Genomic DNA, 15,413 nt, shown 5'->3' on the forward strand with positions numbered 1-15,413 from the left:
GATAAACAAATACATATTAATCAAAGCCAGATTCTGTGAGGTCCTGAGCACGTTCATTTCTGATTGTTGAATACTTCCCTGACTTCAGTCCTTAGTGAAAAGAAATTATGATTGGTAAACTTCTTTTTTACTGCCTCCCTTCTTGCTGTGTTGAATACTGGTGAAGAGTAAAGACACATTTTGTGTGTGTGTGTGTAGACAGCATTATTGGTAGCTTGTTCAACAGAGGTGTTAATGATTACTGATGGTATTTTTCTACATCTCTTGTTTATGTTCCCAGAACAAAATGTGATGCAGATTAGGAACCTGCCATATGTAATGAATGATGTTATGCACTCTTTGCTGAGTGCTGTCAGTACTGCTGGAGTAAAGAGGTTCCTGTTTTCCCTCTGCAGGATATGAAAAGGCAACATCACTGAGAATATTAGAACACTTTGAGCCTCTAACTTGATTTTTTAGCAGTGTTTTTGGTGTGGATTTAAAATACCTTATTTCCACTAGACTTTCTCTTTATTTTTTATTTTTTTTTACTTAAAACCAAATGTTTGTTATACTCAAAAGAATGTTTATGTGAAATAGGCTTAAAGTTCCAGAGGAAGGTTGTGCTGCCTGTGTGACTACTCAAGTTAATTGGGCTGTGCTGCCAGCTTAAAAATTTCTTCCTGTTGGGGGGACCTCATTAGACTACAGTTGGAAACCCAAACAGATTTGAATAATTAAGCAGGTGGGCAAATGTAAATATAAATTTTAAACACACCTAATGCATTTTATTTTGTCCTTTTTTTTTTAGTTTCCATTTCTTAATCTGTATTACATTTATTTTAGAAAAACTTCGTTCAGCCTTTTAGGTTCGGCTTGGCTTGTCCTCCCTCTGCAATGTTTATATATAACTTTGCTCTTTAGCTGGCAGGAAACCTTGCCCTCACCACTGCCAGGCACATTTTACTTTCCCCAAACCTTGCCCTTCAGCTCCATGGCCCTTTTCACTGCTCAGGAAGCCTATCCCAGCTTTAGATGACATTCCCACAAAGCCAACTACTTTGGAGCCTTCTCCTGCATTTCCCCTATCTGGATGCCTTTAAAAACCAGAGAGGCCCAAGTTATATTTTAGTGTTTGGCCTTTTCATCCTTCTCCCCTTCTCGCTCTTCAGTTGAATTTCTTGGTGTACCCCCAGCACGTCCCTGTCCCCTCTCACACCCTCCCTCAGGTGAGGGTGCCGTTCCCACGGCACAGAGGGAGGCACTTCAGACAATCAGTAAATGGCATAAAGCAGTGCCAGTTTACTGTAGGAAACATGACTGGAGGATTTCCCTTGATAATCCATTTTCACAACGTTTTCAGGCTGCCACTGAGCTCCATACCTTGAGTCAGTTGTTCTCCTTGTGCAGTCCCAGACCTGTGTTATTGCCACAATGCACTCGCAGTTCCCTTTCCCCACATTTTGTCCGGAGGTAACATTTGTTTGCTTCTCCTGGCACTGGTGACAAGAGGGAGAGCATCTAATCCTCTGGGAAACACCACTTGGCAGCAAGCAAAATGTGGTTCTCTGAGCCAGGAGAGGCGCTCCCTTCCATGTTATTCTTCTCGTGAATCCGAGTCTTTAATTAAGTTTTTAATTATTTGCTCTAGGCTTCAAAAGAATTATAACCTCTAAAGCCAGGCAACTACAATAGGAAATTAATTAGGGTTGAGGAGAGCAATGCAACTATCATTTTAAACTGGGCTCCTGAAAAAGGAGGTAGCATTTCTTATTTTAATTTCCCTTTGATTTTCAGCCCTGTTACTTGGCAGTCCCTAAACCAGCAGGGTGTAGCTAAAGGCCCAATGACATTCTGGGACAATAATTGCATTTATTGTTTTTCCTTTGCTTTCTAGTCCAAACCATATGTTTCTGCCTTTTAAGATTAGCCCTAGGGCTCTGCTCTATCTCTGTTTAGGGCTCGTCTACTTAGGGCTCGAGCCTGGGATCGCCAGCACAGCAGCTACTCCGTCCGGGAGGCCCTTGGTGTGGAGCCCAGGGAGAGTGGATGGGTTGTGCTGGTTGTATTTCAGCTCATGTCAGAGCCCATTGCAGTGCCCCACCTCCAGATCCCCACACCATAAGGCTGCCAGCTGTGCAGAGTGAGCAGCTGGATGGAATGGCACTGACAAGCTTTTCTGTCAGAATTCCCTTCTGGTGGCCTGTCTGCCAGGCAGGCCTGGTAATTTACTGTGGGTGTGGCTCCCTGCTGTGTGTTCCAACAGGCTGATATTTTAGCTACGTGTATCTAAATTGAAAACTTGATTTTTAGGTTGTCATTCACACATCAAATGTCTGCTGTCTTTGCAGGTTATGATTAAAAAATGGTCAATCCCTTGTCCTCTACCTCTGAGCAGTGCCATAGAGGCTTTACAGGTAAAGTGCCCTCTGTTTTGAAGTTCTAATTTTACTAGTAAACTGTAATGCTTTTTTTACATTAACACTTTCAGAATGGCTTGCAATTTAAATTCCTTCTTTTATTAATCATCACAGAAACTGAAAAGTTTCATGTCTGTGGCTTGGGCTTATTCTTTCATTATGCCTTTTTTTGTGTGTTTATGTTTTACAGGTTTCAAATTCTACTGGGGATTGTAAAGCAAAGCTCTTTCATCTTTCAAAAGAGGTAATCTCTATTAACAATACACAAACTTAAAGGGGGGTGGTGGTTTTTAAAAAATTGGGGTTTAAGCCTTATCCAGGGTAAGCTGTCCTTCTGTAAAACCAGTTATAGGCTGCTGAAGTATTTCCTATACCTGCTGCCAAGTGTTATCCAGTCTCACTTTTTTTATATATGAAGGCTGACTGTCCAAGTTAACATTTATGAAAATATTTTTCAAGTATGACCAAAGAATAAAGTCTAACAGATGCAGCAGTGGTCATGATGCAATCATATCAAGCCAGCTTGATGTGCCCTCAGCTGGAAGTCAGTGATACTTGGCTGTAGGTACTCTCTCAGTTCCTGGCAAGGCAGAACAGGTTTCTTGACACTACCTGGACCTAACCTTAGTTTTTCCATACCTGAAGCTAATTCTTCAGGACTCATGCAATTTTGTACATCTCATTGGGTGCCAGCTCTGGTATTTGTTAATTAATGTGGCATTTAAATCATGTCACCACCCATCAAGGCTTGCAGGAGAGGAAGTGTCACGTAGAACCCTAGTTGCTGTGGGGTGAAGAGGAAGGGAAACAGGTAAGATTAAACCTGGGATAGCCCTGTAGTGGGATTTAGGAAGGACGTGGTTGCATTTATCTGAAAAAAACAAAATCCACCCTCCCAAGAAAAAGGGAAGGGGAAAATTAAAAAAAAAAACAAAACAAACAAAAAACCCCCAAAACACACAAAAAACCCCCAAAACCAAAAAAACAAACAAACAAACAAAAAAAAAAACAAACCAAAAAAACCCCACAACCTTGGGCAATGCACTCATGAGACAAATGTTATCTGTAGATCAAAGCAGAAATGGTGCTTTGACCAGAAACATCTACTGTGAGATTCTGGCCTTTTGTCTGGCCTTCTGTGCTTTGAAGAATCTTGGAACTCACCTCTAGTTCTTTTTTAAAATTGGCTTTATCAGTAGAAAGTGGCATATCCTTACCAGTATGGGCCTGATTATGTCAGCACAAGAGTGCTGTAGTTCAGTTTGTTCCACTTGGCAATTGCAGCAAGCCATACTGGATGATTCATCTCTTTTATTACAAGTTTTTGGAGTAATAAACCACTAATTGCATGGTTGCAGCTTTAATTACATAACTCTCTTAAACCTTCAGATGCCAAAGCATGTTATATTTCCTGTTAATATTTATATTTCATGCTGCATCCAAATTTTTGTCAGGGAGTGATAAAACAATGAAGTCGGGATGAAGGAATCAGCAGTTTGACAGGTAGCTGTGGATATTAGAATTTAGAAATCTTCTTACAGAATTTATTGAATTTATTGAATTTATTGAATGACTCTGGGGCAGATCCTACTCTTTCTACATAAGCAGTTGGCTTCAGTACAGCCAAAAAAGAATCTTGCAGGTTTTGGCCTATAGACAGCATGACTTCTCCTGGTGATAAAATAGTGAGCTATGACCACTTGAAGTGATATGACTTGAAAAGGTCCAATTTTGTGGGATTTTTGTGTTGTGGAGATTTATCTGAAACCATTAATGTGGAAAGATTTCCTCTGACTTCCAACACTTGAACTGAATTCTGAGTTCATCCAGATATTTTTCCAACCAACAGTCATAACAAACAACTTACAAGATGTTTTTCTTCTATTTTAGAGTGCTTATGCAATACCAACCATGGCCTTCTCTTTTCTCTGCCATACCTCAGTCTTACCCATCTACTGTGAGCTCCAAAGGTAATGTATGAAAACACTTGAAATACTAAAATATAATTATAGCATTTTTGTAATATTTTCTCTAAATTAATCTTCAATAATTTTTATTTTCAAGTCAGTGCCATCAAACAATGCTAACTAACTAGCTTTCATGTTTTTGGGAAATGTACAGTTTTAGTCTGTACTGACTTTTACAGGAGAGTAAAGTAGCAAATATGGTTCATCAGTGTCAGTTTATTGTCCTGGTCTGGACAATCTCGAGGACAGGAAAGGTCATTTGTTAAGGTACCTTAATAGTAAATTTTTGTTGCTGTAACTGAATCTGTATTTAGCCATATCTGATGCAGTGGGGTTTTTTGACTCAGATTCTGTTCCTTGCTCTGAATAGATGTCATCCTGGATAAATCAAATTTTGATTTAAAAGATACACTGGGATGTCTAAATTCCCTACAAGATGGGTACAGTGTTAGTTGTCTGCTTGAAAAGTGCCCTTTAATTACCAGTCTGAAAATACTTTTAACCCCCCTAAATATTAGTGACAGCACGGAACTTAGCAAATACTCAGTGGCCATAAATTAAGACAATACTTCTTGTGAAAGTCAAGGTGCTCTGTAGATGGTGCTGTGTTTAATTGTCCTCAATACAGATCAAGAGCAACACTGATATCCCTTTTTTTTTTTTTTTTCCATTTTAGTCCATCCAAAAGTAGAATGCAGAATGTAACTGTCACAGGAATTGGTCTGAGTTTCCTAATTTACTTTATATCTGCTCTGTTTGGGTACCTGACATTTTATGGTAAGTGTGTTCTTCAAGTATTCTTTAGGATGAAAGTTACTGATAAATGTCTCCTGCCTGGAATGCTGCAGGTATTGATGCACTTGGATCCTCAGAAATCTCGTTCCTGTCAAGAGTTAATAATATGCCCAACACTGCAAAGTATTACAGTCTCACTGACTTCTATAGCTAAACTTCCCAGGCCTTATGCCCTAAAATGATACACAGACAAGATATTGGCCCCTAAAGTGGAGCTCCTGGTCTGTTGATGCTCTCTAACACTGCAGTCAAACTGATTGCCACTGTATCTTGGATTGTATAATTGCATAATTCCCAGTTAAAAGCTGGGAACAGATTTATCATGGTCTGTAAGAAATTTTGAGATCCGATAATAATCTGCTTGTCCCACAGGTTTGAAAGGTCTGTTCCAAGGCTTTACCTTCTACCAAGTTATCACTTACTGACCCTGTGATTTGTAGTCTCTAAGTAGCATCGAGGCTCTTGCCTTTTCTGAGAGGAATTTGACCCACAGCAAGCCAGCCCTAGTGCTGAGAAGGCATGGAGGTCTGCAGCATGTTTTCCCCATGGAAATCCTTATTTGAAAGGATTGCAAAAAGTGCCTTCTTCGTGATAACTTAGTTTCTAAGTGTAATGTAAAGACAAACTAGAGAACTCCAGAAAAAAAAAATGACAGAGAAGGCCTGAATCACAGGATTTCCCATCTACTTCTGTGACTTGGATGCAGTGAAGAGCAATGACAAAAGACTGGGGAAGGATTTTAAAAATTTAAAAGGACAAACTATGAGCTGGGTTTTTCAGCACATACTTCTGGTTGTCAGTAATTCGTGTTACATGTTCCTGAGCCAGAAATGTGTCTGTTTGGTACATGAACTGCACCAAGAAGTGCCCATTTCTTAGAGATGTTGTCGACATAGTGCTTGATGAAGTAAATGTACCTTCTTATTACCAATCAGAAGAGTGGGTGGGGTATGACACTTGCCCTACCAAACTCTACAGACACCTTTCATTTGCTGTAGAGTTTAGGTGACAGTGTGCTTCAGTACCAGTGTAATAACTCTGCATTTGGACTTAGAAATGCTTCTGTTACAGTTTCTTAGTTGAGTTTGAACATAGATGACTTTGTCTGTGTGACACTCTTGGCCAAATTTCCCGAGTGCACAGAGAGATTTCAGACCCCTTACCTACACAGTGGCCTTTTTCTAAAGGTCCATCCCAACCTTGGCACAAGTGGGTGAGTGTCTGTTTTATATAGCAATGTTTGTGTCCTGTTCACATAACATCACAGTGGTGTCCTGGTGTAAATTTGAGTTGTGTGCTTTGCTCCAACCTGCTGATTCTGGAGTAGTTTCATACGAATTCTGTCACATAAATGCGTCACAGTCATCTGTGAGGATTCTTCTGATGTCTTCTGAAAGCTGACCCTTTTTATGAGATGATCACATGCTAATCTTTATTGATTGGAATGAATAAAAATTCCTATAGGAGACAGTAAAGCAGTAAGACAAAAGTGTTCTGATTAGGATTTCCTCTCCTTTCAGAGTGTTTTATATTTCTTGATCATAGGGATGGGATTGTGTCTGAAAAAGCACCAAGAATATTGGCTTTCAGCAGCTAATAATTCCAGATTTTGAGGGAATTTTGTACCTTTATCCCACAGGTGTAGGTGTATGTCTGAAAATATTCCCTTGATACTCAGAAACCTTTGAATAATTATATGGGGAGTCTTAAAGCCCCTAATAGTGTATCAGCCACTATTACTGTTTCCTGAGTGATTCCATGTGGTTTGTTGGAAAATTATGAGTGCAACTCGGGGGGGTTCAGCAGCAGTGCAGGATAACCATCTGTCTCCAGGTGAAATCTCAATAAGAAGGGGAGGAAAAAAATGGGAAAAAAGAACAGTCCTGGAAACCATCCCAGTTCTTGTTACCTTCACTGTCATGATTGGGACAAGACCCTGTCTTGACTGTAACCTTTTATTCTGTTGCACTGGGAACATTTTTAGTTTTCTGAAGCCTGATTTCTTTTAGTAATTCTTAGACTCGAGAGCCTGAAGTGCTGGAATCAACAGTGGATGTCTGTAACAGGGTTGTTTTGTTTGTTTGTTTCCCCTTGCATACTTCTTCTCCTTTTCACTTTTTGGTTGCCTTTTTTAACTAACTTACTTCTTTAAATAGAGAGAATCTGTTCCCTGGTCCTGAAACACCAGCCTGAGAAAATGTAAAACATTTTATTTTAAATTGAAAACAAAAGAAGAGTTCCCTCTTTGAAATGAGACATGTTTCCTCTTTCTGTGGTTCACATGGCTTCTTCTGTTTTCTGTGAATCTGAAACCTCACAGGGTGACTGGACTTTGGAAATTTTGGTCCATTCTGAAGTCCAAAGCAAGCAGGAATGCCAAAACCAAAAAAAAAAAGTCAGGGTAGCAGACTGCTTTCATGGCTCTATGACTTCTGCTGTTAAGTTAGGGAAAATTTTCACCTTAAAAGGGCAGTGGTTAAAGGTGAGGAATTCATCACTGATTCATCCCTTTTTGGCCCACTGAGGTTGTTTTTCCTTCTCTGTGCCATCCAGCAATATATTGCTACCCACAGCCAGTAAAGGCACAAACACCAGCAGAGTTTCTTCCTTCCTTTAAATTAGAATTGCAGCTTGAAATTTTACCTTGCATTTCTTGTGGAAAAAAGGAAATGCAATTCAGTCAATTTAGCAAAATTTAATTTGTTTCTGGCTTCTAGTTCAGCCAGAAGACTCTGATGTTGACCGTTTCAGAGACACACAACAAGTTTGACTGTACACTTGGGTTCATGTTGCATCATCTTTCTTTTTTATGCTGTCTCCTTTACATTTTTATGCTCTTTTTAGGCAGCTTTGGCTTCAGCAGAGGCTCTGCCTGGACTTGCCTCCTGAAGTTTTTTCATTTTTCTGAAGATTATGTACTTTTACTGTATCACTGATGCCAGAGTGTTGTGTATCTGAATCCCCCTTCTCACTATGTTAGTCACAGACAGATGGATCCAGCTTAATATGCTATGTAAATTATCTTAGTCCTAAAATGATTAATAAAGCAATTAATTTTTCTTGTTTCCAGACAAAGTGGACTCTGAATTGCTACGAGGTTACTCCAGGTACCTGCCCCATGATGTGGTCATCATGACTGTTAAAGTAGCCATCCTGTTTGCTGTGCTCTTGACAGTCCCTCTAATCCATTTCCCAGTAAGTACTCCTGAGTGTTCTGGAGCTGGCAGTGAGCACTGGGAATGCTAATGCTTTGCAGAGTGCAATATTTGAGTCACATCTAGTCTTGTGTATCTTATTCACTTGTCAAGTGATTGATCAAAGACCACATATTTGCATATGTTCCATGAAAGCTCCAAAATAACAACTAACCACTAAGCTAATTTGTGCTCTTGAGACAGATTTCAGATTAAAACTAGCCCACAGCATTGTTTTTAATTTAGAGAATTCAGAACTTCTAAAGTTTATTTAGTTTGATTTTTTTTCCCCCCTTAAATTGAGTTTTGCTGACTTGGTTTTTCCTTTCTACCCACGCACCCCCCCCCCCACAAACACACTTATACTTGAAACTCAATTTAATTGTAAATTAAAAACACACATTGACCTATTTCACAAAAAAACACCCTACTTTAATTTATCAATACCATGGTAGAACTGACAATTCATTCAGTTATGACTAAAAGAAACTACGTGTGTAGAAATATTGTATAGATTATGTATCAGTTGGCAACATACTGACATTTACTACCAAGGATGTTCAGAGAGACAAAGCACTATCACCCAGGCCTTCTTTTGTCCCTCCAAAAAAGGAGTAATTCCTTAGGACTAATATCCATGTGATAGATCTTGCTTTAATAAAGTAATAAATTAAACTCTATGCTGCAGAAAGCATTAAACTATTACTAAATTTTTGGCATTTTGACTCCTAAAATATTCTTTCACATCTGGGATGGGATAATTCCTAATGTAATGAAAGTGAAGTAAGATTAAAATGTATGTATATGTTTTTATTTATATGTTTACCCACACAATGTTTCTCTTTGTGTTGTGTAGGCAAGGAAAGCTCTGTTGATGGTATTTTTCTCTCATCTTCCCGTGTCGTGGATTTGCCATATCCTTGTCACTTTAACACTGAATACAATTGTTGTTTTGTTTGCAATGTACGTGCCAGACATTAAGAATGTGTTTGGAGTAGTTGGTAAGTTCTCGTGGTGGTTGGTTTCCTTGGCTTTTATTTCAACTTGAAAAAAATTCAGTATATGATTCCGTAATGCACTTCAGTCTTCTCTAAGGAAATTCTTACTTTCTGTTTTTTTAAAGGTTCAACCACATCAACGTGTTTGCTTTTTGTATATCCTGGACTATTTTATCTTAAACTTAGCAGAGAGGACTTCATATCACCACAGAAACTTGGGGTATGCTTTTTTTTTTCCCTCCTGTGCACCAATAACATTTAAATAGGCTCATTTTAAATGCATCTTAATACACTCTAGAGCACACGATCCAAGGGACAAAGTTCTTGTTGCAGCTCGCAAAATCTGTGAGCATTTTGTTTTATCCTTTGTAGTAGCTCTGGTTTTTCTGAAACTCCTTCTTCACCAGGGATTTCTGACAAGCAGTGTGTCCATGTGCTGGCCCATTGATCTGAGCAAGTGCCTTTCCCTATAGTTTTCAGATGTTGACTTCTAATCCAATTTCTCCTCAGTTTTTACATGTTACTCTGATGTTGTCTGGGCAGCTGGGACAAAGCCAAACTGCATTTATGTGAAACAGTTTTTATGCTTCTTTTCTATGCAAGCATCTTTTTTTTTTTTTTTGTCTTCCTTTTTTTTTTTTCTCCTCTTTGTGGTTTCTCTTTTGGTAATAGTAGGTTAAGTTCTGTTTGGGATTTGTGCAGTAGGCCTGCTTTTTGCACTGTAACTGCTTGTCTTCATTTTAACCACTGCTCAGCAGAGCAACTTCATGCCAGTTACCAAAATGCTGACAAACTGTTTATGTATAGTCTTTCTGCCATTCTTACAAATCACAGGGCTGCTCTTCTATTGACAAAACAGGGAATCTGAAAGAAATTCTAATAATGATGCCCTCTGACCATTTAAAGTCAGGAGTAGTTCCAGCAAGTTTGGGGCCTTATCTCTTGAATGGTAATTTTATTATCATCTGGCTATTAAAAAAATGTAGAGAATCCATTGTAATTTTAATTGCATTTTGAGTAAAATACAAATGCAGTTTCTTAACTCCTTCAGAGTTGCAAAGGGCAAAATAATTTTTGTTTTGTGCAGATGGATAGAGTGAGCAGGCAAACCAGACTGCTCCAGGCTTAGTTTAGTGTCCCCCTAAGCAGATACCTTGTGTTTGAAGACTGAGTAATTTGAAATAATAAAGATTATTTTAAAAGATGCCATTTATACCTGTTCTTACAGGTTTTCATCATCATTGATCATAAACCTTGAACATATAAAATGCTTCCTCCAGCAAAACATTAATTTTTGCTTCCCTTCCTTCACAGGCGTGTGCCTTGGTTATTTTTGGCATTTGTGTTGGCCTTCTGAGTTTAGTTCTGATAATTTACAATTGGATTGATCAGTAGCAGCCTATTGACACTGTCTGAACTGAGCTTCAGGAGCACAGCAAGAACCAGAGACGTGGCAACACTACTGCAGTGAAGGCTGGACATCCTAAAGAAACACTAACCAAAGCTGCCTGTGGAAGAAATAATGCTCTTTTCAACTACATTTGTGATGGTCCTGCTTTAATCTGCAATCACTCTCTTCAGTTGCTGGACAATTAATTAGTTTTTGCCGTTCTGAAAGACTGGTTTTTAATGATGTAACAATGACAGGTGAAAAGGTCTCTTGAGAATTTCTGCGGTGCAAAAATGGTTATGGGGCAGATACTGAACAAAAGTAGAACTTTGGAATAACTCCCCCTTTAAAGACAACGAGGTGAACAGATGTTATATCAGTCATTATGTGCATATCATGATACTTCCAGTTGGGATAGTGCACGTTATCCTAAACTGTGCAAGACTTCCATTGCTTGAATAATTTCCAATATTTCAGCCAGTTCATAGTAAGAACTTTCTGATTCTGAGTGTTTACCTTAATTTATCCTAAGATGGATCCAGAAACCACCTGCCTTAGCCCAGTTTAATGGGCACGTCATGATAATATTTGTTAATTGCTTTTTGAAATATAGTTTTTGTGTGTCAGCACACTTAAATCATTCTGTTACAATTGTTAAATTAGCAGGCTTTGCCCATCAAGCATAATAGCTTTTAGTAGCATTAGGAAGTATTTTCATTTTTCAGTTAGTAATAGACATTTTTCAATTAGTATCTGCTTTTGAATACTACTCAGTATACCTCAGTATTTCTCCCAGTAAAAGACTTTCTTCTTTTTCTCTCTTATTCCCATTTTCACAAGTGTTACAGGTTTGAACTAGAGTGTTTCCATGTTTTATGTCCTGTTGTGTGTCAGAGAAGGTTTGGGCTTGAAAGGTGAAAATCTGTCTCTGTTGAAGACAAAGGGAAATTTTACATTTGTGGGACTTTACCTCAGATCTCTATAAACTTCCATGTAGTCCTTTATAATTCCTTTTTTTCCCCCTAAATGCAACGTGAATGCAATTTTCAACACCAGCTGGGCTTTGTTGAATACAGTATTGAGTGCCCCCAAAAAAGGTCCTCCTGTTGGTAGAATGGGAGCAGTGGCTGGTATCCTGGTAAGGTTTTTAACATTTGTTTCTGTCAGGTGGCATCTCATGGCTCTAAAGTGGCCTAATTTCTTCAGGGCCTTCCTGCCCCAAGGAAGCAAAGCCTGATTAAATGTGCTTGATCCTCACCTGTCTAATAGGGAGGAACAACAAAGAGTAGAGTTGGAATCACCTTCTCTATTCCTGAGCCTGAAAACCAGGATTTCTCATGCCAACAGATCACTTGACTTTCTTGGGATCCATAAGATACTTTTCATTTTTGATGGATGGCCTGAAAGCACCCGGGTGGTGCAGCTTGGTACTGCCTCAGGAATCCTTTTTGCTTGGAAATATCCTTCTACTTAGGGGTTTAATATAGAAACAGACATGTGTGGTGAGGCCTGGGAACTAACTCAGAAGTTTTGGTAGGTTACCAAAGAAAAGAATCCCTGGAAAATATACTGCAGTTATTTTTATAATAAAGTTTCTAGCAGAGGTTTTATGATTCCAGGTGAGCCATCTAGTTTGGCAGTACCAGAAACAGCATGTCCCTTCTTGGCCAGGAGTTTCCAACTCGTTCTGTGGCACTGGCAGTGGCTCCTGTCAGCTTGTTTAACCAGCAGAAAACCAACATGACTGAGAGGTGTGACATGTTATCTGCCAAAAAAAATTAATTTCACTTTATTGTTGTAGTTCTCCTGACTTGTTTAACTCTTGATAACCAGGTGTAGCTGCCCTCTCATAGCTGTGTCTCATGGGCTTCATTGCACTACAGGGATTCAGACACTCAGGGAATCTCTGGCAGTACTGTAAAAAGCTAAATATGTACCTTACAAAAGTGTGCCTTCAGCAAGCAATGACAGCTGTACATCAGCAAGTGATTTTCTGTGTGACTGAACCAAAACTTCATAGGAAAACAGAAGACCTTACATTGATGAGAATGAACTCAGGGATTTTTGTCAGACACTAGAATTTAGGTAGTGTATTTATTAAAATTTTTATGGAAATTCTTTCTCATTTATTATCTGCTCTTGTAGATACTGTAGAGTGTACCTGTAGGACATCACTACAGTCACTTTATTTTAAACTAACCAGCAAGGCTTAACTCTGAATACTTAGATGATCTGTGAGGGGACAGGAAGTTGGCAAAGCTTTACTAACCTTTTGCTCTTTCCTCGTCCCCCTGAAAAAACTGAGTCTTGGCCATGCTCTGTTGCCCCCAGGCAGTTGGGTTTGTGTGCATCCTCTTAAAAATGTGACTGAGAAAATACCTGAAATGCAGTGTTAATTTTACAGTGGATTCCCGTCAGGCTGCAGAAATCACTACAGTATTGTTTTTAATCCCTGGGTATTATCCTAACTAGCCTGGCTATCCACTGACTGTCCTGGTAGGTAGACTTTGGAATGATGAATGCCAGTGTATGAAGTTAATACTTGGTGAGGATGAATGGAAGCAATTCACAGCTCTGCTGAGCTCTATTATTACATTTTGGCCGTGGTGCAGAAAGGATAGCACAGGGGGTTACAGGATGTCTGTTACCCTTCATCTGAAAAAAGAGTTAGAAATGCTGCTACTTCTAAGTTTCTATAATGCTTAAAATATGGAGGGAGGGAGAGGGGCAGAAAGAAAAGGAACTTCTGTTGCCAAATGTAGGAGTAGGTATGAGCATTGTCCACAATGAAAAAGCAGAGTAAGAGCACTATTTTCATCTTCCACATCTCCCATGGCCATTCTGTGCCCTGTGTGTGTGTTTTGCTACAACTGAGTACTTGCATGAATTTTTTTGAGGAAAACAGGCCTCCAGTCTGGAACTCTCTGCTCACTCAAATGCTGAGAAATATTTTCTTCTTTATTCTTGTGTCTGGATTTTTTTTTGCTTCCAAATTTCCAGATTTATAAATTTCAGTGATTCTGCTTTATTACATGTCATTGGCATTTTCTAACCTTTTCTGAAGACTGGACAGGAATGGATGAAAGGGACCCGCAGCATTTGTGAACTCCCTTGGCAAGATTCCCTTTCCCCAGCTGAGCAGGAAGAACAATGTAAGAGATGAAAATTCATTGGTTGCCTTTGATTTATTTTCTCTGTTTCTCCTGTTTCCATCCCTTCTCCATTTGAAGGCTGCTCAGATTTCAGCTGGGCTGTGGCAAGCTGGGTGTGGAGAGTGTCTTTTGTAACCAACATGGCAGGAAGGAGACTGACAAACAACAGCCCTTGAAACTGGGCTTTGCATTGTGGCAAATGCTCATCTTTTATTCCCATATTTCTTAGCAGTTTGGATCTTAATATATTGATTTCTGTGGCAGGAGTTTGTTTGAAATTGTATAGTGAAAATTGAGACACAGTCAAACTGTCCTGTCCTCTTCTCTTTAGACCAGGGTTAGTGACCTCTGTGGATATTTTGCCAGTATGGCCCAGCTCATTTAAAATGAATTCCTGAAATTAATTTTGAGGATTATTTGTGAAGAATATGAAGCACTTTCATTAGCATCAGGTTACACTGATATTACTATAAAAAACAGAGATAGACATATTTATCAGTGGATCACTTAAAATACTTCGAGATTAGTCGACTTGTTTCCAAATGTCCCTACTTAAGGAGATGGAAATTTATATTTCTGTAGTGGGCTTCCTAATGTGCTCTTCTGATTAAAGACTGAAGTTCACATCAGTCCAGGAGCTCGAGTAACATTGATTGTTGTAGAACTCCTTTCCCAGTTAGATTTATTTTAACACTTTACCTGAGATAGTTGGTTTACAATTGACTTTCATGTTGAAAGCAATCACTGTATTTTCTCTGCCTTCAGAGAAACCTTTGGATATGTTTACTGCTACTGCCAGTGGGAGAGAATTTTCAGTGTTATAAAAGCACTGCCTAATTTCTGCAGTTTGTTCTGGTGGTTTTGGTATTTGCATTTCAGTTGTGATCATCCAGGCACGCTTCATGTGGAAATGGAATTCTCGAAAGAAATTCATGTAATGATCTGTGTGTAAAAATTGCCCAGCTCACGCCAAACCTCTGTGTGGCACAACAGATTTTCCTTTTTGAGTTCTCCTTGCCTCAGGTTCGCTGCAGGACAGCCAAGGCGTGTCCCCAGAAAAGCCAAACAGAAAATAAAGAACAGTACTTGTGTAACTAATGATTGGCATCTGTGCTTTGTGTGTGACGTGCCCGTTTGGTGACGCAACCAAGCGTTGTCTCCACGGTGGTGCTCGGGATGTAGCATCGCTTTCACCAGGGAAGGGCATCCTTCTTAAAAATCGTTCCTGGTTGAAATGGATGCAAAAAAATAGCTTGTCCAGCGAGAACTGCAGGTTTTGTCCTCCCAGGTGTTGGTTCATGGGCAGCAAACCTGCCTCTCCTGATCTGCTCCCTGCTATAAACACGAGGCAGCAAAAGTGATCCAGAGGCTGTGGCCGTGCTGTGCCGGCACTGCCTCGGATGTGGAAGGAGGGTGACCAGCTGGTCTGGCAATGCAGAGTAGGGTGAAAAACGGCTCATGGAGAGCCCTTGAGGAAGGGCATTTTTGTTCAGCAAGGTGAGAATCAGGCAGGGAGGA

The 15,413-nt window shown here is 39.5% G+C and overlaps 1 protein-coding gene across 2 annotated transcripts in view; it reads left to right on the forward strand.

Annotated features, from left to right (window-relative positions):
- Positions 1–14,993, forward strand: part of SLC38A6 (solute carrier family 38 member 6) — a 41,903-nt gene extending 26,910 nt beyond the window's left edge. For both annotated transcript variants that reach the window (XM_051769907.1, XM_051769909.1), the window contains exons 9-16: positions 2,331–2,396; positions 2,590–2,643; positions 4,290–4,369; positions 5,043–5,143; positions 8,232–8,356; positions 9,212–9,356; positions 9,479–9,573; positions 10,668–14,993. In XM_051769907.1, coding sequence (XP_051625867.1) covers positions 2,331–2,396; positions 2,590–2,643; positions 4,290–4,369; positions 5,043–5,143; positions 8,232–8,356; positions 9,212–9,356; positions 9,479–9,573; positions 10,668–10,748 — 747 coding nt within the window. In that variant the 3' untranslated portion in view covers positions 10,749–14,993. The remainder of the gene's footprint in view (positions 1–2,330; positions 2,397–2,589; positions 2,644–4,289; positions 4,370–5,042; positions 5,144–8,231; positions 8,357–9,211; positions 9,357–9,478; positions 9,574–10,667) is intronic.
- The last annotated feature ends 420 nt before the right edge of the window (positions 14,994–15,413 follow it).

The sequence above is a fragment of the Manacus candei genome, unplaced genomic scaffold, assembly GCF_025592945.1.
Source record: "Manacus candei isolate 608988 ecotype Guabito, Panama unplaced genomic scaffold, ASM2559294v1 h1tg000113l, whole genome shotgun sequence".
Classification (NCBI taxonomy): Eukaryota; Metazoa; Chordata; class Aves; order Passeriformes; family Pipridae; genus Manacus; species Manacus candei.